Here is a 26,444-nt window from a genome sequence, read left to right on the forward strand (position 1 = left end):
GAAATTGTGCACAAAATGTACAGAAGTTTGCCTTTGTGTCTCCAGGAAAGCAGTAATAATGAGATGGTTCCTTTGTGAGTCATCTCTAAAGGGATTTTACTCTTGCATATTTTTCAATTAAGGCAAAGAAATACATGAATATAATTTTAAAAGTCAAATGATATCATGCAGTTTACGGCAAAAATTGAAGTCTTCCCTCTCCCTCCCATGCTATGGTCCTGCTCTTCTAACATTTTTCCCTGGTATTTATTTCCATATTCATAAATAGCATGTTTATAGTGCCTTACCTTGGTTTTCCAATTTTAGATATTATTTCCTGGCTCTACTATAAACAATTAAGGTTTACCTCTTTCATGTTACATGCACCCTCATCCTCTCAATATTACAATTTCTGGTTCATCAATATTCAGTGCCTGTGTTCCGAAGACTATACTCTTCCCTGCTGAACTACAACACATATTATTATTGCATTTCTTGCCAATATAACAATTGCTTTTACTGAGGTAAATCATGGAATTGTTTTTCCGTTTGCTTAGTCTTCTATGGACTGATCAATAATTTACGCCAAACTCTCCTAAAACTTTCTAAAACTCCTGGTGGCACAAATTTATCAGGAAATCTCTCAGTTTCACTCTTTCTAGAGACTAACTGGGGCCCTGCGAGCAGCAGGCCACACGGGATTGGCGGCTGGACTGCTGCACCACTGTGATCCTGGGATCTCCTTTCCCATCACCTGGAGATTCTCTCTGCTGCATTCCCAGGTTGGGTTCCCCGTTTCCTGGATCTTGCATCTTTTTTCTTGGTTTATGCTCCCATGCAAGAAGAGCAATCCTCCAGTGGTTTCCTGAGAAAGGGTGCATGTGAAGTAAATTTTCTGGGACCCTGCATGTCTGAAAACATCTTTATTGCACCTTCACACTGAATTGAAGATAGACTGGCTGTAGGTCCCCCAGTTACCAGTGTTGCTTGTGAAAAGTCCAACATCATTGTGTTTCCTGATCATTGTTGTTTTCATTTCTCTAAAGCCTGTACAATCTTCTCTTTCTCCCTCCTGTTCTGAAACTTCTGTGGGTCTTTTCTATTTCATTATTCTAGATGGGTACCCAGTAGACTCTTTTAATCTGGAAGTTCCTGTGTTCTTTGGCTCCAGGACATGGTCTTTCATTATTTCCCCTTCTGTTTTATCTTTGTTCCTACTACTTTTGCCATACTTGTTTTACTGTTTTGAAGATTTCCTCAATTTTGCTGCCTTGATTTCTGCAAGTGACTTTCCATTTGCTTCATGTCTTTGTCTCTCATGTTAGAGATGTTCTTTAAATGTCTGGTGATCCTTGGCTGTTCACTCATACTTAAGAGTAAATTCCCAAAAAGCCTACTGGAAGATCATGTGCTTATGATGCAGGAGCCATCAATCAGGTGGAAAGCCAAGTGGTGTACTGGGAAACCCCCAAACATTAGTATCTGTAGTATTTTCTCTTGGGCCTATTACCTCAGAGAGGAATGCACTCATCTGCTGGGGACTAGGGGTCCTGAGTGGGTTGGATTCTAAGCCTGACAACTAAGAGTTGTAAGGCATTCTCCGGGTCTCGCTGCTTAGTGGGCCCTGTGTTTCCCAAAGTACCTTGTTTCCATTTCCAACTGTTGCCATGTCCCCAGTTTCAGTGCTCCTCTGGTTCACCCTTTCCTTACAGAAGCCTCCCATCTTCTGCGGGGAGGAGGAGTGGCCTGGCTTCATGGGTTGGAGAAGGCACCAGGAAGTTTAATGTCTCCTGTGACGGGCTTCCAAATAATCCTCTTCTTTTTTTCAGCCCTACTCCTCATATTTCTGCCACCTGAGATATCTGTGTCTCAAATTCTTAAGTCTTTTTTGGAGGGTGTCTACCACACACATCCTCACAAACACTTGGCAGAAGAGAGAAAACAGAAACCTCATCAGTGTGTTAGTCAGGATGGACCAGGCTGTGCGGTGATAACAAACCACCCCAAAAATCTCTGTGGCTTAAAACGATAAAGGTTGATTCCTCTCTCAGAATACATGTCCCAGGGAGCCCTACTCATTGTGGTTTCATGGGACCTGTGCTGACAGGGGCACAGCCATCTTGTGAGGCTGCCCCCTTAACATAAGGCTTTGGGGTCTGTTTCCACTGGGGAAGAAAGCATGGTCTTAGTTGTTCCCACTTGGAAGCAAACACTTCAGGGCTCACGTTTCCCTGCCCCCATGCTTAACTTCTAGAGGATGAGGAAGTGCAGTCTTCTCCGTGTTTGAAAAAATAAAAGAACTGGAAATCCTGGGGCACACTAACCCTTCCATCACAGCCAGTTACCACTTGGGTGTTGCCGAATTTTGTTGTGCTCATCTGTTACTGTTTCCTCTGTCAGCGTTTGTGCTTTTTGTTATTTTACTGGAATTCTAGGAGGGAGCAGAGATAAACATCATTTCAAGCTACATACCACGCCACTTAAAGTAGCCAAAACCATCCAGTTTACACCGTGTGCTTGCTAGCATCAATCTCCCTGAGTCTACTGTGACTCTGTTCGCGAATTCTGTTGCCTATAGACAGATCAGTAGGCTATGGGTTTTCAGAACTGGTCTTCAGGCTGGGCTTGGTGGCTCATGCCTGTAATCCCAGTATTTTGGGAGGCTGAAGCAGGTGGATCACCTGAGGTCAGGAGTTCAAGACCAGCCTGGCCAATATGGCAAAACCCTGTATCTTCTAAAAAATACAAAAATTAGATGGGGATGGTGTCATGCACCTGTAGTCCCAGCTACTTGGGAGGCTGAGACAGGAGAATTGCTTGAGCCTGGGAGGCGGAGGTTGCAGTGAGCCAAGATTGCGCCACTGCACTCCAGCCTGGGCAACAGAGCAAAACTCCATCTCAAAAACAAAACAAAACAAAGAAAAGGAAAAGGACAGGTCTTCATCATCAATATTTTTCAAGAAGGGGATTGGGAGATACTTCTCAAGCATATATTTAGAAAATGGAAACTCCCTACTAGAAGAAAAGCACATAAGTATTTTTTCAAATGTTTCGAACAGTTATTTTCTCTCAGTGCTGAGCATGTAATAGTTCAGTAAACTCTTATGGATAAGCAATCCCGTTTTCTCTCTCTATACAACTCACCAGCAAACAAATGCCAGTTCCAAGAAAAAAGTGCTTAAGTTCTGGGGGAATTAAAAGTAGTGTTAAAAGCAGATTTAGCAATTAGCAATGGTGGCTGACAAATGGCAATACAGGTTTTTTTGTCTCCTTTTATTTGCTTCATTATAGTTTCTGATCTTGCCACTTTGAGAATGCAAATACTCAAAATACTGCTTTTGTAAGAATACCATTTCTCCAGGTCTGCTGACCATAATCACAGTGAGATAGCTCTTTTTGTTAAAACTTTACCTGTGCTAATAAAAGATTTAGTTAAATCTTATATCCACAGCACTTACATGGAGAAAGTGCCCAGATAATACATTTTTTCCTTTAAAACATTAGTTCTCAATCTTTCACATGCTCATGAATCTCAGAGAAAGTTTACAAAACAAAATAAAATAAAATGAAACAAAAAACCAGATCACTGAGCCCCACATCAGGTATTCTGGTTTGGAAGGGAAGGGCAGTAACTCGCATTTCTAATAAGTACCACCCAGACAGACTTCAGACCACATGGCTTTAAAACAGCTTTCCATTTTCTATGACAGAGTACATGGAAAATGAGTGTTCAGTAAATATTTTTGATGCTGAGATGGAAATCAACAGAATATAATATCATTATATTCTCATAAGACCATTAAAGAGGCAACAAAGGAAGGTCTTTCCTATAAATATGGCATGACAGATGAAATACAACCCACAAATAGCTTAAAAATGACTGCTGGAATACTCTAAAGCACAGGTTTTCAGTTTCGCTTCATATTAACTATTCATAACCCAGTGATCCATACTGATTTCTTAGCATTAAGCTGAATTTCTGACACAGTGGGTTCCTAAAGCATCATACAATGTTCTATAATTAACTTTACCTTTTGAATGAAACAGCATGCAAGAGAGTTAAGTTGTTCTCCTAGTTCAAATGAATAAAAGCCAGCCTCTAGCCCTACCATAGGCTGTGCTGTGGGCTCATTGTGAGGCTGCGGGGGCAATTGGTTAAGCAGGTCATTTCAAGGAGCTGGCACACTGGAGAAAGTTGAAGGCAGAGGCCAGCATCTGGACCAACTGTGCCTGCAGCTTTTTCCTCTGGTGGCTTTCCAGGTTTCTAAAAGGATATAGAAGTCAGCCTTTTGCCAACTCCCTACTTTTGAAAAGCTGCTCTATTTCCACCTCATTTGCAAAATGCTTGCTGCAATCCCTCCTAGCTGGGAGGAATCTGGAGACAGCTGGAGGTCAAGGAGAATTATATGTGTGAGTGCACCTGTTTTTCACTGAATCAGAAGCCTAGAAAAGAGAGAGACAGGACATGTCTGAACTCACTGACCCAATGCTGCCCCTTGCTGGAGAGAAGTGAAGTTCCCTTCCCTACTAGTTTCCAACCTTTTCTAATCCGCTAACAGCAAATGCCGACTATTCCTTAAAGAGGAGGTGAATGCTACCACTCTGACCTGCATAGCTCTTTATGTGTAAGTAAAATGAACAAATACCTTACAATAATGGTTTCTCACTCCAGAGATATGTATTGAGAAATGGCCTGGTGCAATCATAAAATGTAATTAAATGAAATTGAATATAAGCTCTCGACCCTTATCTTACTCTAAGATCCATTTTAAAATGGAAGGCTTAAAAATTATTCAAGAGTATGGAAAGGGAGAGTAGAAGCAGAGAGAATCTTTATAGCAAAGGAATCAGAGCAAAAGTTAGTCTTTCTGATATCTTCTGAACAGATAGTGACACCTAAGCTTGCCATGTTATGACATTTCCTAGGTATTTCAAAAGTGGAAAATGTCAACAGTGGCATGAATTACTTTGTGTAGCTCTTCACAATGAAACACAATTTGGTTTAAAACAGAATACATATCTTTTGTGAAGTGGGAAGGATGACCTGATACAACCAGATGTGAAAATTATGCACCTACTGAAGCCCACAATGAGGCATAGGGTGGGTGAAAACACTGCAGAGGCCGGGTGCGGTGTTTCACACCTGTGATCCCAGCACTTTGGGAGGCCAAGGCAGGCAGATCACCTGAGGTCAGGAGTTCAAGACCAGCCTAGCCAACATGGTGAAACCCCATCCCTACTAAAAATACAAAATTGAGCATGGTGGATGTGCCTGTCATGCCACCTACTCAGGAGACTGAGGCAGGAGAATCACTTGAACCTGGGAGACGGAGGTTGCTGTGAGCCAAGATTGCACCATTCCACTCAAGCCTGGGCAAAAAGAGTGAAATTCTGTTTCAAAAAACCAAACCGAAACAAAAAAATCGCAGAAACTGGCCAGATGCTGTGGCTCACATCTGTAATCCCAGCACTTGGGGAGGCTGAGGTGAGTGGATCACTTGAGGACAGCAGCTCGAGACCAGCCTGGCCAACATTATGAAACTCCATCTCTACTAAAAAATACAAAAATTAGCTGGACGCGGTGACACTTGCCTGTAATCCAAGCTACTTGGGAGACTGAGGTAGAATTGCTTGGACCCAGGAGGCAGAGGTTGCAGTGAGCAGAGATCGCATCACTGAGCTCCAGCCTGGGTGACAGAGCAAGACTCCATCTCAAAACAAAACAAAACAAACAAACAAACAAAACTGCAGAAACCCCTGGCAGAAAAAGGCTCGGAAGGATATCCTCCAAAGAGGGCACACTACCCATCCCAAATCTTCAAGGGATTGATTTACAGCAGTTCTCAAATTGTGGTCCTGGGACCAGCAGCATCACATGGGAACTTGCTAGTGACAACGTTGAACTTGACCTGAGAATCAGAGAAACAAAATGAAGAAATACTCCCTCCTTTTGTGTTCTGGGAAACTCCTCCTCTGACTTAGAGCAGGGATAGGGACGCTCCTCTTGTTTACCTATGACAAGGCCAGACGCAGACCCTCCACATTTCCATTCTTTCTTCACCAACCATCAGCTGAACTGCTTGCTTACCAAACTTTGGTTAAGTGTCTCTCCTTCTTCCAGGTGCGTGAACTTTGGCCAGCATACTACCACTCCTGAGAAAACGCTGGTCTCAGGTAGAAACATTCTCTGATCCACAGCACATTCAACTCCCACCCTTTTCACGCCACTTTCACACACCCCGTTCTTTCTACTTGGCTACTCCTCCCTATAAAACAACTTCCCCCTTGTTCCTAACCCTAGAGACCCTTAAAGATCTTAGGTCAGAGGTTCTCCTACCGCAACAGTCCTTCCTCCCTATAATGAAACAGTATCTTTCTCCCCTTTGCAATAATCCTTTCCAAGGAAGTCTCTCCTTCCTCAATCAGGGCTTGTTTTTCATTTGGCATTAGAAATACAAATTCTCGGGCCCCACCCCACTCTTTCTGAATCAGAAACCGGGGGTGGAGGACGATGTACCCAAGAAAGCATTTCTCACAAGGCCTCCAGGCACAGTGTGGGAAGCACTGATTTGAAGCCATCCTGCTAATAATCTGAGGAGTGCATTCGACACTTTCTCTCCCGCTGGTATTTAAGAGTTTAGGTGCGACCTGTTTCTGAGGCTTAGGGTGGAAAAGTTATTAGCCTCTCCACAGACCATTTCCCATAAAGTCACTACCCAAGGGCACACAAGGCCATGGGGCGCCATCTTCCCTCCCGCGGCATGGGGCTGAGGAAGCCCGAACCTGCACCTACTTACATCTCCGTCCATCGGCCTCTGGTCATCACAGTCCCTGGTGGGGCTAATGTCCTGGCGCATGACCCAGATGGGCTCTTTGGGCTCGTCGGGGGTGTAAGGCGAACGGATGGTCCTGGTTTTCACCTCCTCGATGGCCTCCTTGATGTCCTTGATGGCCAGCGAGATGGCATCGCGCTTCTCCTTGCTGTACCGCTGCCCCACTTCACCGCCGCCGGCGGGGCCTGTCGCCCGCTGCTGCCCCGCCGGCGCCTGCAGCCCGGGGCTGTCCGGGCGACCCCCGGCGGGGGTAGGGGGTCGCTCCAGGTCCTGCTCGGCCTCGGGCATGTCCTCCGCCGCCTTGTCGAGGCTCTGTGAGCTCATGCTCTGCTTGACCTCGGCCACGATCTGGTCGATGTCCTCCTCCTGCTCGTAGCTGTCCATGCGCGGATAGGGCGCGAACTCGGCCTCCTTCTCAGGGCTGTCAGACTCGCCGTCTGAGCGCTCGTCGTAGTGGTGCAGCCGCGCGCCCAGGGCCTCCTGGCGGTATGCGGCCGCCTCGTCGCGCTCCTGCTCGTAGAGCCGCAGGCCATCGCGCGCGTCCAGCTCGGGCGCGTCCCCTATCTCCTCGTACACGTGCTCCTGAAGACCACCGTAGTCAGCGTAGGGCTCGGCGTAGGGCTCGTCCTCGCCGCGGTGGAAGAGCCGGTGCGTGTAGACATAGCCTGAGTAGGCCGCGTTCATGGCCTCCTCGTGCTCCAAGGAGTGGAAGTGCAAGTGGTTGGGCAGTGCAGGGCGGTGCGTGGCCTCAGCGTGCTCGGCCTCCGCCTGCTCCGTGTACTCCTCGGCCTCCGGCCGGTACTGCACGGCGTAGGCGCTCTCGTCCTCGGGGTCTTGTGCACGCTCCGCATCGTAGCCGTCGCGGGCCGCAGCGATCACGTCGCCCTCGGCGGTGTCCGTGTGGTTGTGGAAGCCGCTCTCGGTGCTGGCTGAGCGCTCCAGGCATTCCCCACGCTCCTCCTCCTCCTGGCCCAGCTGGGCACAGAGGTCCTCGAGGGCGCCCCCGCGCTGATGGCGGCCCGCATAGTGCTGCTGCTGTGGCGGCTGCTGCTGCTCCTCTTCTATGTCGGGGTGCTCCAGGTCGGCCTCCACCGACTCGTTCACCTCCCCACCTGCCGCCTCGTCGGTCACCTCCACCTCCGCAGACCCCTCCAAGTGGTTCATGGTGGGAGTCGGGGACGGCTAGGAGAGAAGCTGGGCCCGGCTCACTGCGCTCTCATTTTGCTCCACTGGGCTGGAAACACAAGAAGGGGAGAGGCTGTCATGTGGTGCAAACTGTCATTATGAGCTGAATATTTAGATAACCATAAAAACAACTGCTATTGATTCCTTTTGGTTCTGGGTCAATTAAAAAATGACTGCAAATTTAAGCTCAATCTGACAGCACATACATAGCACGCATCATAATTTGTAACTACATATCTACTTGTTTAATTGCTTATTGGCTTTCTCTGTTCCCCACCCCTCACACTGAGCGCCTGAGGAACGTTTTGTTCTCCACCACGCATACGATTCGGGTCCCATTTCTGATGCACCTGAATAAAGAGTACTACTAAATTGAATGGGCCAACTGACACATTTTCTATATGCTAACAGATAAATCTCTCCAAATTAAACTAGGATCCTACAACTTTAGAAATCACTCTTTAAATCAATTTCAAAGACACATAATCTTGAACATCTTTTGAAGCCACTGCTGGCAACACAAGTATGGAGCCATTGTGAGGGAGGCTATCAGCTAGCAGTGGGGTCCCGCCATGACTCTGTCATTACTGACTCTGTGACCTCAGGCAAGTGGCTTAATTTTCTGGACCTCCACGGTGTGACTGGACTCATTTCCTGCATGCAGGGTGTTAACAGCTATTACGCAGGGTAAAAAAGATTCTGTAATCAAATCAGTTTGGAAAATGCTGAGTTACAGTTGACTTTTCATTGTTAATATCCAGAAGGAGGAAGATACAGGATACAGGCTTTCCCTAACTTGTTTGACCAGGAGACACGTTTTCCTAGAGGCCAATGTTACACAGCAGCTGGTTTCTAATAGTCAGGCCTCCCTATTGCGCATTCAGCATCCAGGATACAACCAACCACGGAGACAATATTAGGGAAAAAATCCAATACAACAATAAAAAATAATGCAAGTAAAAATAAAGTATAACAACAATTTACATAGCATTTATATTGTATTAGGTATTATAAGAAATCTAGAGATGATTTACTGTATATGGGAAGATGTGCATAGATCATATGCAAATACTATACAATTTTATAATGGATTTTTATATCCACTGGGGTCCTGAAACCAACCCCCACAGATACCAAGGGAGGACTATATTCACTTTCCCCATATAACCTACATCTAAAATTCTATGATTTTATGAGTTGCCATTATAGCTCTAACTGGATAACAGGTGTAATTTTTTAAAAATATGGGTAGGTCTCTTTCTATTTTCAGAGAACTTTTGTAGCTTGAGAGAAAGATTTGGTTTCAGTCTCTCTCAATTCTTCTTATCACAAAATAGCTTTATAGTATAATCGATGCAGTGTATAGAAATAGACACAAAGAATGTAAAGAACAACAACAAAACAGGCAGGACCACTATGATTTTGAGATCCCTGTGGTAAATAGGCTCAACAGTATGTGTAAACTTGCTATTGTGTTCTTTTGGAGAGCCTCTCTTACAAATGGACACAATGGATGGGAAGTGAACTCTTAAATATAATAGCAGACAGCCCCAGGAGGACCAGGGACATCTGATTGACTCTCTAGTAGTGAGATGCATTATATTCTACTCAACTCCCCATCACAACCACAGCAATTTCCTTCAAGCATTGATGACCATCTCAATAGCAAAGGAGACCATTTTGGAGCTACCAAGTCCACATTCAAGCAAAAGTATCATGTCTTGCCATTCTTTGATGGATCCACCCTGACTTGTGCTCACTAGAAGAAAAGAATCATGGTTTACAAGAGATGAACAGTCTTTATTGCTTCCCTACTTGATGTGAGTCCCACTTGATACAAATTAGACCCAGCCTCTTTTGAAAAATTGTGGGCTCCTCCCATTAACTCCTGAGAACAGCAACTGTGGACTAAGTATAAGAAAGTCTTCCAAAAGCAAGTATGAATCTCCCTTCAAACCTTGTTGGATGGTTAAGGCTGTAAACCAGTGGCAGGGTGGGGTGGGGAATGATTGAAGCTGTTCCACCTCAGATCATCAGCCATCAGTTAGATTTTCATAAGGAGTGCACGATCTAGATCCCTTGCATGTGCAATTCATAATAGAATTCATGCTCCTAGGAGAATCTAATGCTGCTGCTGATCTGACAGGAGGCAGAGCTCAGGTGGTAATGCTCACTCACCTGCTGTTGTGCAGCCCGGTTCCTATAGGCCATGGACTGATACTGGTCCACGGCCCAGTGGTTGGGGACCCTTGCTCTAAACAGAAGAGGCAAGTGTTGCTGCTGCAGGCCACTGAGTTAAATGGCCTCCAGTGGATTATGAGAAACACAAAACAAATATTCAACTCAATACAACACGTGGACAAGAACAGTGTACCCAAGTTTCCTTCATAAGGACTTTCTAAAAAAGACAACAGATAAATCTTCATTAAATCTACATTGGTTTTGTAATGTACAAATCTACTTCTAATAAACACAAAGCGAGCATTCACAGAAAAGGATAGCAAACATATCACAGACTTTCTTGGGTTCTGTTACCCTGAGGTGTCTCAGTTGTATGTGGTCAGTGTAAGAAAAACAGTAACAAAAACCACAGAAAGCACCTGAATGACCAACAATTCATGATAACCGTATGTGGAACTGACCAAAATGCTGTCTTCAGGGAAAATGGCTCTTCTTTAGCTTGATGAAAATCTATTGACATATATGTTAAAAAGAAGTTTTAGCTTATTCTGGGTTAAAATTGGTGAATGGTACCCTCTTATAACCCATGTATTGATTCAAAGGAAATGGAATTTCCTTCTGTGTATATCCCCTAAACTGTGGTAAAGGAAGTTCTCTGGTGGGGCAGGAGGTGGTGGAAGACCGTGTTAATGTAGTTTTGGTACAACAGAACTTTTTGTTCCCTAAGTGCCTTCTCCTTATACCACCATCCACAGACCTCATGGGAGTATTTACATATACAGTGTTTGTATTTTACACACCATCGTGTTTTCAAGAATATGATTTGGGTTGTGGTATTGCAACATGTTAATGAATAACAGACATTGACTTTGGGAGTTTCCCTAAGACAAAAGGGCAATTGTCAATTTTTAAGGAAGGAGCTGAAGTTGATGCTTAGGTTTATCCCTACACACAAGAGGACTGTTCTCCATACCCTGGCAACTTTGGGAGTGGTATTTATAAAAAACATTTAAGCTGCATTTTAAAAATCCCAGGTTATTGTGGGAATATATTGTTGGGACAAAATTTTTGAAAAGCAATTTGGCAAGATGAATTAAATTCTTCAAAAGATAACATACCTTTTGCCCCAGTAATTCTACATATAGAAGTCTAAAAGAAAAAAACTTGAATGTGGACAAAAATGTTTCTCACAGTATTTTCTCCAAAAGCAAAAATTTTAAACACCAAATATTAAGCACTAATATTTATTAAGTACTGATAAGTACAATGCTAATCATGTTAGGGTTATATTGTGATCAGAAAGATGTGGGGGTTTTCTCTCTGGGAAGCTCCACCTGGAGTTTCCATAACACTTAACTCAGCCAACCACAGCTGAAGAAATCACACCTCCTCACCTTCCCTTCCCACCCTGGCTCTCAAACTGGGTTCCCTCCTGTATTTCCCATATGGGCAAATGGCACCACCAGCCACCCACTGAATCATCTCCTTCCCTTATCTCCCTCCTCAAATTGATGCCGGAGTCCACCGTCTTAATAACTCTTGGATCAGCCTTGCTGCCACTGCTTTGCCTTGGTCTGTCTTCACTACCTGGTTGCTTCCTTGACTCTGCTTTATCAGCCCCCTCCAGTCCATCCTCCCCACTGATGATCTTTATAAAATACAAATCTGAATCCCATAACCTTACTCCTTAAACTCTTCAGTGATTCCCTTCTAGGGCACAGTATAAATGCTTAGCTAACTATGTCCCAGGTACTACTAGGCATTTTCCACGTGACGTGTTTAACCTTCACACTAGCCAATGAAGAGTACTGCCATTATCAGCTCTTCTGAAAATGAGGCAACAAGTGATTAGAAAGGTTAGGTGATTGTCCCAGGTCACACACTGGTAAGGGAGGCCCCCTGACATTTGATCTCTGCACTCTAGCTCTGGGGTCTGGGCTCGAGTCCTATTTCTGGCCAAAAAAGCCCTTGGGATGCTTCACCCCTTTAGTCTATCTCCACACTTCACCCTGCACCCTGCATTCTAACAGCCAAAGTCCTGGTGTTGGCCCTAACTGCCCTCCCTGTTCATGACATATTTTAACTTATAACTTTTCTTTGGTGAATCTTTCTTGTATTCCCCAGGCCATGTTCATACTTGATGAATGTCAATTAGGTGCCAGCCTCCAGGCATGCTTGAGGCACTGGGGCAGAACAGTGAGCAAGCCAGAGGAGGCTTCCCTGCTTTCAGGAAGTCCCCATTCTATTGCATTGGGTGGGGGGCAGAGGGACAAAGGGGCAGACAATAATTACGTAAATAAGTAAACAAGATAACTTCATAGGGAAACAATTTATGAAGCTAATACAACAGAGTAACGCCATGGAAAATGACTGAGGAAAGGGCCATTATGTAGATATTATTCAGAGAATGAGATATTTGAGTTGAGGTCTGAATAATCAAGAAAGAGGTGGCCTTGTGAAGGTCTGAGGGCAAGGGATTTGAGGTGAGAAAGGATCAGCTGTGTTCAAGGACAGAAATAATGTTTGCAGGTAGGTGCAGAGTCAGTAAGGGACAGTGTGATGGGTGATGAGGACAAAGAGATGGGAAGGGGCTGAGTTGGGCAGGGTCTGGTACATCATGGTAAATGGTGTGGATTTTATTTCAAGTGTAGTGGCACGCTGCTGGGGAGTTTAAGCAGGGGATTGATAAGTCCCAACTAAGCCTCCCTTTGTGCCCGCTGTGCTTTTTCTCTCTCTCCCTTTCCCTTTCTCTCTTCCTCTCACACACACACGCCATTTTATATATATATATATATAAATAAAAGTATATGTATGTATATATAATTATATATATAACATATGTATATATATGAAATTTATCATGGCTTTTCTCATTCTGAGTGGTAAGTATCAAGTCCTTAAGAAAAGATGTCTTGTCACGTATCTTTGATTTTCTGGTGCCAAGCACAGAGGGTGTACAGAAGGTGGTCAAGGAATTTTTAGTAACTGAAAAAGGAAAAATCTTTATCCTCCACCCCTCCCACCCAATAGTTGGGGCCTTATAGACTTCTAGACATTGGCATGATCAGCCTTCGGAGAAGAACTCATTTCTTCTTTCTATCTTAAATTTTTGTCGCTCTTATTCACCCATGCAAACTCCTTCAACTTCTTCTAATGCTTTAAGTGCCTAAAGAATGCAAATGATTCAACATTCTCCTGCATTTGAGTGTGTTGATCCAATGGGCATTTATTGGACATGTATCAGTCACTGTGCAAGGCAAAGGGGACTCTGATCTTTATAAAATACAAATCTGAATCCCATAACCCTACTCCTCAAACTCTTCAGTGATTCCCTTCTAGGGCATAGTATAAATGCTTAGCTAACTATGTCCCAGGTACTACTAGGCATTTTCCACGTGACGCATTTAACCTTCACACTAGTCAATGAAGAGTACTGCCATTATCAGCTCTTCTGAAAATGAGGAAACAAGTGATTAGAAAGGTTAGGTGAACCAAACTATGGTTCAGGGCAGACAGCTTTGATAGTTATGATGCCTGGTGTAAGTGCAAAATAGAAATATGCTCAAGATACAAAAGGAGCCTAGAGTTAAAACAATGACAATTGTAACACCTTGTGAATCATATTAAGTGCTGCTGTTCTTATGGGTTCTGGATTTCATGAGCTAATGAGCATCCCAAGCAAGCTGAGGAAAGAAGTGGCATCATCTAATAAAAGTCCTTGATGATGACCCATGTACCTCTGGAGGAAAGCAGAGGCAAATAGAGGAAGAGCAGCTGATGGAAGAAAATCTCTCCTCCTCTACAAAAAAAGTTGGATGACCTGGAAAACACAGGCAGAATAGGCCTCTCCTCAGGGGCACCTGCAAAACATCAAGAAGGGGTGCTGTGGCATCCTGGCTACAGGATGAGGGTATCCAGGTTACCAGTGGTGAAGCACAGATAGCTTTCTGGTCTATGGTTCTAGAATGTTGTACAGCTTGGGTGGAAAAGGTGAACAAAAAGAGGATATTCCACTTCAGTGCACCATTTAGAAATAGAATAGTTCATGATTCAGCAGTTGAATCCAGGTATCTCATAATGTGTAGGAGAGGCTCATGTTGATTTGGGATTGATAGAAGGGGAGGCTGTAAATTACTTTAGTTGCTCTTTCCTTAAGTAATCATTGATGAGCATTTCCAATAAACTGTCCCTTTTAGCATATTCAGAAGTAGTGTTAGAAGAGGGGTCAGATATAAGGCAAATGCAATGTAAAAACGAGCAAAAGGCATCATACCAGGTTGTTAACACAGAGAGGAGTTTGTGTACGTCAGTGATAAAGAACAAAGAAGAGCATTACATAATGATAAAGGGTTCAATTCAACAAGAAGACTTAGCTATCATAAATATATACACACCTAACATTAGAGCACCCAGATTCATAAAACAAGAGCTTCTAGACCTACGAAAAGACTTAGCCATACAAGAGTAGTAGGGGATTTCAACACCCCACTAACAGTGTTAGATCATCAAAGCAAAAAACTAACAAAGAATTCTGGACTTGAATTCTACATTTGACCAATTGAACCTAATAGACATCTACAGAATACTTCACCCATTAACTACAGACTATACATTCTTCTCATCTACATGCACATGGAACATACTCCAAGATCAAACACATGCTTGGCCATAAAGCAAGTCTCCATGAATTAAAAAAAAATCAAAATTAAAATCATATCAGCTATATTCTTGGATCACAATGGAATAAAATGGAAATCAATACCAAGAAGATCTCTCAAAACCACACAATTACATGGAAATTAAGCAACTTGCTTCTAAATGACTTTTGGGTAAATGATGACATTAAGGCAGAAATCAAAACATTCTCTGAAATAAATGAAAAGAGAGACACAAGATACCAAAATCTCTGGGATGCAGCAAAAGCAGTGTTAAAAGAAGAGTTTATAGTGCTAAATGTCTATCTCGAAAATTTAGAAAGGTCTCAAATTAACAATCTAACATCACACCTAGAGGAACTAGAAAAACAAGAACAAACTAACCCAAAGCTAGCAGAAAAGAATAACTAAAATCAGAGCAAGAATGAAGAAAATTGAGACCTGAAAATCTGTACAAAGAATCGGTGAAGCCAAAAGTTGGTTACTTGAAAGGATAAACAAGATTGATAGACTGCTACCTAGATAAACAAAGAAAAAAAGAGAGAAGATCCAAATAAACACAATCAGAAATGACAAAGGTGACATTATAACGAATCACACAGAAATAGAAAAGATCCTCAGAGACTATTATGAACACCTCTATACACACAAACTAGAAAATCTAGTGGAGATGGATAAATTCCTGGAAACACACACTCTCCCGTGATTGAATCAGAAAGAAATTGAAACCTTGAACAAACCAATATCAAGTTCCAAAACTGAATCAGTAATACAAAAAAAAAAAAAAAAAAAACCCTACCAACTGAAAAAACCCTGTAACAGATGGATTCACAGCTGAATTCTACCAGATGTGCAAAGAGCTGGTACCAATTCTACTGAAACTATTACAAAAATTATGGAGGAGGGACTCCCTAACTCATTCTACAAAGCCAGCCATTATCCTTACACCAAAAACTTGGAAAAGATACAATGGAAAAATAAAACTAGAGGCCAATATCCTTGACAAACATAGACACAAAAATCCTCAACAAAATACCAGCAAACTGAATTCAGCAGCACATCAAAAAGTTAATTCACCATGATCAAGTAGGCTTCATTGCTGGGATGCAAGGTTGGTTCAACATACGCAAATCAATAAATGTGGTTCACCACATAAATAGAATTGAAAACCAAAACTATATGATCATCTCAACAGACATGGAAAACGCTTTCGATGAAATCCAACATCCCTTCATGATAAAAGCCCTTAAGAAAGTAGGCATCAAAGGAACATACCTCAAAATAATAAGAGCCATCTATGACAAAACCACAGTCAACATCATACTAAATGGGCAAAAACTGGAAGCATTACCTTTGAGAACTGGAACACGGCAAGGATGCCCACTGTCACCACCTATTCAGCGTAGTATTGGAGGTCCTAACCAGAGCAATCAGGCAAGAGAAACTAATTAAAGGCATCAAAATAGGAAAAGAAGAAGTCAAAACTATCTCTCTTTCCTGACAATGTGATTCTGTATCAGAAAATCCTAAAGACTATGCCAGAAGGCTCCTAGAATTGATAAATGACTTCAGCAAAGTTTCAGGACATGACATCAATGTACAAAAATCAGTAGCATGTCTAAACACCAATAACATTCAACCTGAGAGCCAAATCAATAACTCAATTCCATTTCAAATACCTGCGCTGCCCTCCTCCCCACTGCACACAAAAAAAATCTAGGACTACATCTAAGCAAGAAGAAGAAAAATCTCTACAAGGAGCACTATAAGACACTGCTAAAAGAAATCATAGATAACACAAACAAAGGGTAAAACATTCCATGCTTATGAATTGAAAGAATCAATATCATTGAAATGGCCATATACCCAAAGCAATTTACAGATTCAATGTTATTCCTATCAAACTACCAATGTCATTTTTTTCACAGAACTAGAGAAAACTATACTAAAATTTATATGGAACCACAAAAGAGCCTGAATAGCCAATCCTAAGCAAAAAGAGCAAAGCCAGAGGTAACACATTACCAGACTTCAAACTATACTATAAGGCCACAGGGACCAAAACATCATGGTACTGGTACAAAAACAGACACACAGATGAATGTAACAGAATAGAGAATTCAGAGATAAAGCCACACACCTACAACTATCTGATCTTCAGCTGAAGTCAAGAAAAATGAGCGACGGGGAAAGGAGTCCTTATTCAATAAATGGTGCTGGGATAGCTGCCTAGTGATATGCGGAAGAATGAAACTGGACCCCTACTTTTCACCATGTAAAAAATTAAGTTGGATTAAAGATAAATGTAAAATACCAAACTATAAGACTCCTAGAAGAAAATCTAGAAAACATCATTTGGTCTTGGGAACACCACATCAGCCTTGGGAAAGAATTTATGATTAAGTCCTCAAAAGCAATAGCAACAAAAACAAATATTGACAAGTGGAACCTAATTAAATGAAAGAGCTTCTGCACAGCAAAAGAAACTAACAACAGAGTAAACAGATGACCTACAGAATGAGTGAAAATATTCACAAACTATACATCTGACAAAGGTCTAAAATCCAGAATCTATAAGGAACTTAAACAATTGAACAAGCAAAAACCAAATAACCCCATTAAAAATGCAGAAAAGACGTGAACAAACACTTCTCGAAGACATACAAGTGGCCAAGAAATATATGAAAAAATGTTCAGTATCACTAATCATCAGATAATTGCAAGTCAAAGCCACAATGAAGTACCACTTCACCCAGTCAGAATGGCTATTACAAAAACTCAAAAACAACAGATGCCAGTGAGACTGTGGAGAAAAGAGAACATTTATGCACTGTTGGTTGGAATGTAAATTAGTTTAGCCACTGTGAAAAGCAGTTTGGAGATTTCTCAAAGAACTACTATTCGATCCAGCAATTGCACTGCTGGGTATATATCCAAAAGACAATTGTTCTTGGTAGAATGTTGTTCTACCAAAAAGTCACATGCACTTGTATGTTCATCACAGCACTATTCACAATAGCACAGACATGGAACCAACCTAGGTGCTCATCAATGGTGGGCTGGATAAAGAAAATGTGGCACATATACACCATACACCATGGAATACTATGCAGCCATGAAAAAGCGTGAAATAATGTCCTTTGTAGCAACATGCATGCAGCTGAAGGCCATTGTCCTAAGCAAAGTAATGCAGGAACAGAAAACCAAATACTACATGTTCTCACTTACAAGTGGGAGCTAAACATTGGGTACTCACGGACATAAAGATGGTAACAATAAACAGTGGGGACTACTAGCGTGGGGAAGGACAGAGGAGGGTATGGGCTGAAAAACTATTGAGTACTATGCTCAGTATTTGAGTGATGGTATCAATCACATCCCAAACCTTAGCATCATGCAGTATACCCAGATAACAAATCTGTGCATGTACACCCTGAATCTAAAAGTTGAGATTTTTAAAAATTGTGAAAAAATGTTAATATAAATGACTTGAGCACATGGTACATTTATTAATATTATTATTTTCTAAATGAGGCTATGTAGGGGTGGAAAACAAGCAGTTAAGCTACTTTTGATCTATTTTGAAATAAAGCTGGGTATAAATCAAACAACAAATCACAAATACTGAACTATGCCTAGGCCAATATATGTGGTATTTTACATATTATATTTCTAGCCCTCACAACAATCCCAGTGGGAATTATTACCTGCACTTTCTGATTATGAAGCAGAAGCTCAGACAGCTTAAATAACTTGTCCAAGGTCACTTAGAGCTGAAAGGGGTGAAGGTAGACCTGCCTGGCTCTCACTGTTCATGCTCTTCCTATTACATTACACTGAGCTCATAAAGTGATACAATTGATTTTTTAAACAAACATCAAAATTGGTGTAATCCCTTTCAGAATAGTCACCTTGGCCGACTCTATACTTACAAGTTCCAAGGGCACTGTGTTTGCTCAAAACACTTTGGTCACGCCTATATTGGAAGTGATTTCGAAGTTAATTTATAGGCTTCAAAACTACCAGCAAATCATTTTTAATATTCTATAATCATTTTTTATTATATCTGATTTTTTACCTCAACAGGTATCATCCAGGTTTATCATGCACCTTATTTAGAAGATTTGGCTGTGAATGCTTTTTGATGTTCTCCAAATACCAAGTATATCCCTAAAAGATGAAGATGTGCATGAAGCCAAGATTATTGAAAAGACTCTGGCATAAGCTCTGACGTTAATTCCAAAAGATGGCTTTAAAAATTGCTTTGGCTAGTGGCCACATCTTTAATATAAACCTTCATCCTCACAGGGAAAATAAAAGGACAGAAGCCAATTGGGTGAATATATTTATATTCTTGTGTGATGACTACAAAATCAGGTTCATTACTTTCATCCCCCCTTGCAATCTGTATAATTTTCAGTAACACTAACCAGGCAGGAAAATTAATTCATCCACTTGGATTAGTTCAGTAGTGCCAACCACAAAGCTCTGATCACAGCCCAGCCTTTGATTAAAGAGAAAATTTTGAATTTATGCAGACTTTCCAATTGTCTAGCACTTCAACAATCCAATCACTCATTTATCATTCTGATTCCAATAAAATACATGAAATAAGCTTAAGGCAATCACTGAAACTCAGAGGGAAGATCTTGCAAATTTTACAGAAAACTCAAGAGACAGTCTCTGGAAATCAAAGCCAATTAAAAGTCTATCTGAATTTTTGTGAAATGCCTTGGTATTAAATAAAAAAAGTCTACATATTTCATAATTTATTGAAGGTTATACACACTTGGTATTTTTATTCTGTTACAATCCCTTTTTATGCTCTCAAACAACTTCCTTTCTACTGTTATCTCTATTGCTACATTACACTAAGTTGGCAGGTATTAAATTACCAGTTACAATCAATCTGGACCATTTTCACACACACACACACACACACACACACACTACAGTATTAAGGATAGTAAGTCTCTAAAATCAGTTAAGCTATGTTAGTTTTCAGAGGCTCATTAATTCACACTGCCAAAGGAGATGAAAACAGTGATATCAGGCAAAGAACAAATTGAACAGTAATTCATTAAAATGTAGTCTTTTTTTTTTTTTGAGACCACGTCACTTCAAATTTACTGCTATTTACGTTTACAGATCATTTGGTTCATTAAAAAGTCAGTTAACTTGCCTGTCTCTATTCCCTCAAGTTTTCTGTAGCTCCTTCTAGCATCTTCCTTATCTAATTTTATACCAGAGTATAAACCAGAGTTGCAATCCTAATTATGAAGCTTCAAATTGAATTCTTGTTCCTGAGCTTCTTTGTATTCATAGGTCAGGAAAGCAGCAAAGGCTATGCTGGTCATAATCCTCAAACATATTTTTGGTTATGCCTCAAATCTGCTATGCTAGGGCTACACTAAATGATTAAACCAGTCATATTCAGGAAGGCTCACTTTCTGACAATTCAGCTTCACAACTCCCAAAGAACAAAATCCACTAAGCAACTATTAGGTAGCAACAATGGAGATGCCTTCAATTTGAATTTGATGAGCCAGAAATCCCATAATGATTCAAAGCCTCCCAAGACAATCAATTCTCTAAATTCAGTCATGTTAGCAAAAAGTTAACAGGAAAAGAAATATAATGTAGGGAAAGGCAAAACTATTTTTTCTTAAAAATGACAAATGGATAATCTGAAAACCCATAGTAGTTCATTGGCCATGTCGATCAGAATGTAAAGAGATAAGGTATCTGCATCTATACTCTTCTAGTTCACTAATTTCATTTTGGCTCCCAATAATGTAAGATCAGTAAAATCCAAATGTGGTTTTGAAGATCCACAATCTTTCAGTCACCTCAAGGGAAGACATGACCTTCCAGAGGAAATTCTTAATTTGCTTTATTAAAAATAATGTTCATCTTCAGATTAAACAGACCACCTATAGAATAGGAGAAAATATTTCCAAATTATGCCTCTGACAAAGGACTAATATCCAGAATCTACAAGGAACTCGAACAACTCAACAAGAAAAAAACAAACAACTCCATTAAAAACTGTGCAAAGAAAATGAGCAGACATTTCTCAAAAGAAGTACAAATGGCCAAGAAACACATGAAAAAATGCTCACATCGTTAATCATCAGAGAAATGCAAATTAAAACCACACTGAAATATCATCTTATACCAATCAGAATGACTATCATTAAGTCAAAAAACAACAGATGTAGGCATGGATGTGGAGAAAAGCAAACACTTATACACTGTTAGTGGGAATGTAAATTAATTCCATCTATATGGAAAACAGTACAGAGATTTCTCAAAGAACTAAAAATAGAACTACCAATTGACCCAGCAATCCCATTACTGGAAATCCACCCAAAGAAAAAGAAATCTTTACTATATTAAAAAGACACATGCGGCCGGGCGCGGTGGCTCAAGCCTGTAATCCCAGCACTTTGGGAGGCCAAGACGGGCGGATCACGAGGTCAGGAGATCGAGACCATCCTGGCTAACACGGTGAAACCCCGTCTCTACTAAAAATACAAAAACTAGCCGGGCGAGGTGGTGGGCGCCTGTAGTCCCAGCTACTCGGGAGGCTGAGGCAGGAGAATGGCGTAAACCCAGGAGGCGGAGCTTGCAGTGAGCTGAGATCTGGCCACTGCACTCCAGTCCGGGCGACAGAGCGAGACTCCGCCTCAAAAAAAAAAAAAAAAAAGACACATGCACTAATATGTTCATCACAGCACTATTCACAATAGCAAAGTCATGGAATCAACCCAAGTGTCTATCAATGGTTGACTGGATTAAAAACAAGATACACACACATACACACACACACACACACACACACACACACACGCACACACACACCATGGAATACTATGCAGCCATAAAAAAGAATGAAATAATATTCTTTGTAGCAACATGGATAGAGCTAGAGTCATTGTTCTAAGTGAACTAACTAAGAAACAGAAAACCAAACTCCTCACGTTCTCAGTTATATGTGGAAGTTAAACAATGGGTACACATGGACATGAAGATGGAAACTATAGATACCAGGGACTCCAAAAGAGGAAAGGGTGGTAGAGGTGAGGGTTGAAAACCTTACCTATCTGGTACAATATTCACTTTTTGGGTAATGGGTACACCAGAAGCCCAGTCCCCACCAGTATGCAATATACCCATGTAACAAACACACATGTACTCCCTAAACCTAAAATATAATTTTTAAAGTAGTGTTGATCTTACTGAAGATTTCATAGGGAAGACTGAGGTGGGAGATTATATCACACACCACACCACTTATCCTCCAAAAAAATTCTGTATTGGTTAAATTTTCCCAAGTCTTTGTTCTCAGTCACCAGTCATAGAGTTGCCCCTCTCTGCTACACAGTCCTGAGTCTTAATGGTTCATGTTTCTTCCTTCTGGATCATCACAGTCCAGAAAAAAATGTAATGTGAGTCACATATATAATCCAAAATTTTCTAGTATGCACATTAAAATTTTTTTAAAAAGAAAATTTTAATATATCTAATATATTCAAAATATTATTTCAACATATGATCAATATAAAAATTATTATTGAGAAAGTCTACATTCTTTTCTTCCTACAAAGTCATCAAAATCCAGTGTATCTTACACTATAGCACATATCAATTTGGACTAGCCCCACTTCAAGGTTTGACAGCTACCATGTGGTTAGTGACTTCCATGATGGACAGTACAGTTCTAGTGCTTCCTTCTAAGCCTCCTAAACTCTCTCTTTTCTTTCGCACAATAATTTGGCTTTGTCAACTCTTCCAAAAGTGTGTACCATCACCCTCCTCCACTACTCTGTTCAACAAAGAAAAGATCCTTCAATTATCAGAATTTTCTCTGTTAAATAATAGGAGATTATGAACCAAGTCCTATACTGCCTGGTCATCAGTCTCCCTAGGGGACTGGCTTCATTATTCTTCCATCCCTCAATCCTTATCACTATCTTCTAATTTCAGGTCTCAATGGGCCCCTCACTGTCATTGCACCTGCTCCTTCCCCTCTCCAGCACTCCAGCCTTGCCCTCCCTTTTGCCTTTTGTGTTCCACAGACAATCCTCAAGTGCATGACCACAGCTCACCCACTGCCCCTACCCTTCAGCACTCATAGCCTCTGTATGTAAATCAGTAGGAGAAGTTGCCCAGAGATTTCTTAGACAGGCAATGATGCTCAGGTGAAGCCAGGGAAAGTAAAAACTGAGAGAACTCTTTTTTCTCACTTGAAGGAGGAGTTGGAAGGGGAAAGAGAACCCTAGGAACTGGGAAATGGAGTAAAAGGCAGGAAGGCATAGTGGTTAAGAATGCACACTGAGTCAGACCTCTGGTCCCAATCTCAATTCCAGCACTCACTAGCTATGTGACCTTGGGCAAGTCATTTAACCTTACTGTGCTTCAGTTTTCTCTTCTCAATCTGGCTCATATTGCAAGAATTAAATAAGCTAAAGTAGCGCTAAGAACAATAATTTTAAAATATTCTTGTCAACCCATAGATTGCACAACACTAAGAGTGAACCCAAATGTAAACTATGGACTTGAAGTGATAATGGTTTATCAATAGGTTCATCAATTGTAATAAATGTACCACTCTGGTAAGAGATGTTGATAGCTGGGGAGGCTGTGTGTGGGGGGAGGAAAGGGGGTATATGAGTAGTCTGTACTTTCCATTAATTTTTTTCTGTAAACCTATGCTGCTATACAAAATAAAGTGTGTGTGTGTGTGTGTGTGTGTATACATTCCATTAATTAACATATACAAGCAAGACTGCTTCACCTTAACAAAACTAACCTTATCTGAAGCTTAAAAGACATGTGGGTGGGCCACAAGTTGGCCACTGTCCTATCACTGGTCCAATTCTAAGACCCAATGGGTCCAAGTGTGGGTGGCACGAAACTGACTGGCACGGGAGGTCTCTTCCTGACCACCTGGCGCAAATACCACCCTGTGACATCTGTGTGTGTAACTGCTATTTCTGGAGCCTCCTGCCAAGCTTGTCCCTACACTCTGGGCTTCTGGCTCACAAAGTGCCTGCTCATGCATTGGTAGCACTCAGCTCACATCTGCTGCTGTGACTTCCCAGCATGCTGCAACCAAGCCTCATTATTTCAGTGTGTGCTTCGGTGAGTTGTTGAGTGACTCTGCTCGCCCACCTCACAGCAGCCTGCTTCAGTGTACAATACCAAACCTCTTTGACCTTGTGTTACTCACACCATCCATGTCCAACTCAGGAAAATCACACCTCTAAGTAGGCAAGCTGTTTGCAGCCCTTGATTTGCAATAATTAATTCTTACAACTTTTCTTCCATCTATAAAATTGGTCCATGAAGGGTAATTTGAAAGTATCCATCAAAATTACCACTCAGAGGAATTTATGTATATACTCATACTCCATACATAATTGTAGGAAATGACTTAAGCACAAGGCTATTTAAATGACTAATGCACGGTTTGTGTTCACAAAAGACCAAAAACAACTAAAATGTCCATCATTAGTCAATTGGTAAAATAAATTACGTTGTGTCCTTGGATAGAATCCTATGATACACAAAGAAGGTGATCTGCGTAACAGATATAGAAATAACTGCCCTGATCCAGTAAAGCTCAGATCATCATGTAATAAATATTGCTGTATATATATGATGGAGCGGACAGGATATGTATTAAAATCTCTGAAATGATAAGTAAGAAATTAATACCAGTGGTTATTTCTTTTGGAGGCAGGGAAGGAATGAGAACTGAGAAGATTGGGGACTGGATTGGGATACAGGCTTTTAAGCATATTCCTTTTTGTACATTATGATGTTTGAACCATGAACCTATTTACAAAACCAAATACATAATAAAAATAATAACCCATTCTGCCTACTTTATGGGAGTGGTGGTTGCTTTATGAATGGTAAAGTGCCTGAGAAAATTTACCTTCCTCTCTTGCTGAGGAAAGGCTTTGAGGAAGGGCTGATGAGCTGAATCCCCGCAAAACCTTTCTGTTCTGCTGCTGAAGGAATTTTCTCATCACATGTCAGGTTTCTTGCTGCCATGCTGGTACTCAACTTCTGTTTACTTTAAGCCTCACTATTCAAGAGTGATGTCTCTGTTGACAAATTGCAGGGGTGGGAGTGGTAAAAAGGACTTTAAGAGTTGTTATACTTTTGTTGGAACTTCTAGTCCAGGCTGTGGTCATTCACATCTGTGTTCCAGAAAGTCAATACTATCAGTTCACTGATGGATATAATTATAACGTAACAGAAATGTAGAACTGAAAGCATTGGCAAAGCCCAACAAGTTCCATATTTTACAGAGAAGAAAACCAAGGAGTGGAGAGATTGTATGGCTTGTCCAAACTCAAGCATGTGCTAATGCAGCACTAGAGAGCTTGTTGCTAGGTCACTTTCTGCACCTCCTTCCACTATCCCACCATAATCCCAATGCATTCACTTACCAAGAGGACATGACATCCAAGTAAAGAAGAAAGATCTACTAAACAAAAGAAAATAATTACAAAAAGAGGCTTAGAAAAATATTGTCAGAGCAAGGGAAAGTAATTCAAAATATGCAAACAATACAAAGCAAATCTGATTCACCCACCATCTTTTCTACCTAAAGAACACTTGGATTTCCAATGTTCAGCATACATATGACCTTTCTGAGGAGAGGGCAAGGAGGATCTGCCATTCACATATGGCTATTTGGATACAAAGTGTGGCAGAAATGAGTTCCTAGCCACCAAAAATTGAAGCTCGCCCTTCACAATATAGCATTAGAACTATGTTTATAAACTCTCCTTGCATCTAGCTGGGACCATGATTAGTTCTATTCAAAGGAATAGAAGTGGAAGTGAGGATGTCATTTCTGAGCTGGGTCATCTAACCAATGAGTTTGCTTTTTCCATGTTCTCTTTCACTATAAACGTGGAGGACTCTGAGACCCAAAAGACATCAGAATCTCCAGAAGGAAGTATCCTGGATCCCTGAATCAACCACTTGGAGGAAAACTGTTCCAACCAGAAATGACCTGCATTGGATTGCCACTGTTAGGAAGTTAAGTTTTAATACAATAAGTCAATACAATTTTGGAGTTTGTTTATGTTATTCTAAATCAATGCACAGAAACATTTCACTGGGACCTGAAAATGAGCCTAACTCTCAGCTTTAAAAAAGAATCACAAGTATCATGAGAAAAATGTCCCCTTTTCAGTGTTTCTGTTTCTCTTCTAGGGGCTCTTCTAATTCTTCTAGGGGTTACTACCATAACTCTATACGATCTATTACAACATACTGAGTTAATTTAGGCAATATCTATTGACTTCCTATGGTGAAAGATGAGGATATAGCTCACTTAATTTCTCCTTTTACTTCTCTCTCCCAATGTTTAATAATTATATTTTTATTGGTTCATTCATAATTTTAAATACTATTTTTATAATTAGTATATCGACTTCTTTTTCTGTAAATGACACATCATCTTGTCTTTCCACTTTATCTTTCCCCTTCTACCTCCCACCTGCTGTCAACTACAATTTTACTTTTCATATTTGTCAAAACAACATGTATTTTATCATCTGCCGATGCTTTGTTCATAAGTTGA

The 26,444-nt window shown here is 41.1% G+C and overlaps 1 protein-coding gene across 1 annotated transcript in view; it reads right to left on the minus strand.

Annotated features, from left to right (window-relative positions):
• Window positions 1–26,444, minus strand: part of APBA1 (amyloid beta (A4) precursor protein-binding, family A, member 1) — a 230,240-nt gene that overhangs the window by 62,857 nt on the left and 140,939 nt on the right. The window contains exon 2 of the mRNA XM_011948894.1: window positions 6,777–8,046. Within this exon, the coding sequence (XP_011804284.1) occupies window positions 6,777–7,976 (1,200 nt within the window). The 5' untranslated portion in view covers window positions 7,977–8,046. The remainder of the gene's footprint in view (window positions 1–6,776; window positions 8,047–26,444) is intronic.

Source organism: Colobus angolensis, unplaced genomic scaffold, assembly GCF_000951035.1.
Source record: "Colobus angolensis palliatus isolate OR3802 unplaced genomic scaffold, Cang.pa_1.0 Scaffold286, whole genome shotgun sequence".
Classification (NCBI taxonomy): Eukaryota; Metazoa; Chordata; class Mammalia; order Primates; family Cercopithecidae; genus Colobus; species Colobus angolensis.